The sequence below is a fragment of the Cariama cristata genome, unplaced genomic scaffold, assembly GCF_000690535.1.
Source record: "Cariama cristata isolate BGI_N322 unplaced genomic scaffold, ASM69053v1 scaffold10941, whole genome shotgun sequence".
In the NCBI taxonomy this organism is placed as follows: Eukaryota; Metazoa; Chordata; class Aves; order Cariamiformes; family Cariamidae; genus Cariama; species Cariama cristata.
In genome coordinates, this window is record NW_009598705.1 from 551 (window position 1) to 2,785 (window position 2,235).

General features: G+C 38.0%; 1 protein-coding gene across 1 annotated transcript; it reads left to right on the forward strand.

Annotated features, from left to right (window-relative positions):
* The first annotated feature begins 281 nt into the window (after positions 1-281).
* On the forward strand, positions 282-1,162 carry NTF3 (neurotrophin 3). The gene has a single exon (XM_009709400.1). The coding sequence runs from the start codon at positions 360-362 to the stop codon at positions 1,131-1,133; it is 774 nt and encodes a 257-aa protein (XP_009707702.1). The 5' UTR covers positions 282-359; the 3' UTR covers positions 1,134-1,162.
* Positions 1,163-2,235: the final 1,073 nt, after the last annotated feature.

Here is a 2,235-nt window from a genome sequence, read left to right on the forward strand (position 1 = left end):
CTTGGCCTCACTGCTGCCAAAACCTGGACATACTATCCTAGGAGCCACCTACCTCTGCAGAGAAAGGACCTAACTGACATATATGCCACTATAAGGGAAAGAGGAAAAGTAAGGTCATCCTGAAAAGGGCATGAAATATAGATGAAACACTGAAAATAAAAGTCAGAAAACAGTTGCACTCGTTATAAAGTATAACAAATTAGTATCTTCAAGGAAACACATAGCCTATCTGTATCTATAAAGTGCAGATATTATAAAAACAAATCCAAATTTTCATGTTTAGAGCCTCTAGTAAACTTCTCTAATTGTTTTTATGTTGACTTTCTATTTCTTTGCAGATCTTACAGGTGAACAAGGTGATGTCCATCTTGTTTTATGTGATATTTCTCGCATATCTTCGTGGCATCCAGTCTACCAACATGGATCAAAGGAGTTTGCCAGAAGATTCAATAAATTCTCTTATTATTAAACTCATTCAGGCAGACATTTTGAAAAACAAACTTTCTAAGCAGATGGTAGATATTAAGGAAAACTATCAAAACATGGTGCAGAAAGCAGACACTCAGCAAGACATCGATGGAGATGAAAATGTGAAATCAGACTTCCAGCCAGTTATCTCAATGGATAGAGACCTCTTAAGGCAGCAGAGACGCTACAACTCTCCGCGAGTCCTCTTGAGTGACAACACGCCGCTGGAACCACCGCCGCTGTACCTCATGGAGGATTATATTGGAAATTCAGTGGTGGTGAACAGAACCTCCCGGCGGAAAAGGTACGCTGAGCACAAGAGCCACCGAGGGGAATATTCCGTTTGTGACAGTGAAAGTTTATGGGTCACGGACAAATCGTCTGCGATCGACATTAGAGGACACCAGGTAACTGTTCTGGGAGAAATTAAAACAGGCAACTCTCCAGTTAAGCAATACTTTTATGAAACGAGGTGTAAAGAAGCCAAGCCTGTAAAAAACGGCTGCCGCGGCATTGATGACAAGCACTGGAACTCCCAATGCAAGACATCCCAAACTTATGTTAGAGCACTGACTTCAGAAAACAATAAACTGGTAGGCTGGAGATGGATAAGAATAGACACCTCCTGTGTGTGTGCGTTGTCAAGGAAAATAGGAAGAACATAAATCTGCATCTCTTTGCTATATAAATTATTACTTTAAATTATATGATATGCATGTAGCATATAAATGTTTATATTGTTTTATATATTATAAGTTGACCTTATTTATTAAACTTCAGCAAATCCACAGTATATAAGCTTTCTCTCTCAATAAACAAGAGCAAAGGGTGCGTGCCTCTGTTGTGGGCAACTCCGGGTTTTTTTAGACTATGTTTGTGACACTGCTTGTCAGCAACATACCATAACTTTACTGTAAAATCTGTGTAAAATCAGTATTTTTCATTCAGTATTGTCAAGCCAGTGACTGTCATTTAGTAAACTTGTTAAAAATCAGATCAATGTCAAGAGTTGTGTACATATTTATACTCCCCGCTCTATACATCCGCATTTAATTGGATGCAGTGTTAACTCCTCATCGCTAAAACAATAATGGACCAAAATACGTGTTGTAGCCTGCAGATCATGTCAACGTTACAGGCATCAAGCAGCCGTAAAATACAATTTCTGTGTATTACACCAGTTTTGCCAGGGAAATTACAATTTTCCCTCTGTTAGCATTTCAGAATGACTGCTAATAATCCAGCAACTTTTGTTTATGTTTTTGAAGCACATTTGTTTTGCAACTGTTTCTAATGCTGCCAGTTCGTCGTAGAAAAAATATGAAAAAAATCTAAAATATTTGTAGCAGAAACGTACCAAAGCCAAGAACCAATCTAAATGGATCGTTAATATAATACATAAAAGATGACTTCTTCAGAATTTACTATTTATTGTGATCAGCCTCTTCCTCCTCACACGAATCAATTATCTTCTGCTTGCGTTGTTGGATCATTCCTCTCTGTCTGAGTTTTTAAATTAGAAACAAAGCTGGTGGTGTCTTAACCTTTAAAAAGCCCTTGGCTTGCAAATTGCAGTAAAGAAAGATATGATATCCTGGCATGGATATCAAAGCCACACACTCATACGAAGCTGTTGTTCTTCTCAGCAATCCATTCTCCATTTTTTTCACAGAGGGAAAAATTCATAGAACTGCTCGACAAACCTGGTACCTTTCATAGGGATGTGAAATAATAGATCTTTTTGAGCAGTACAGTGACTAATATCCA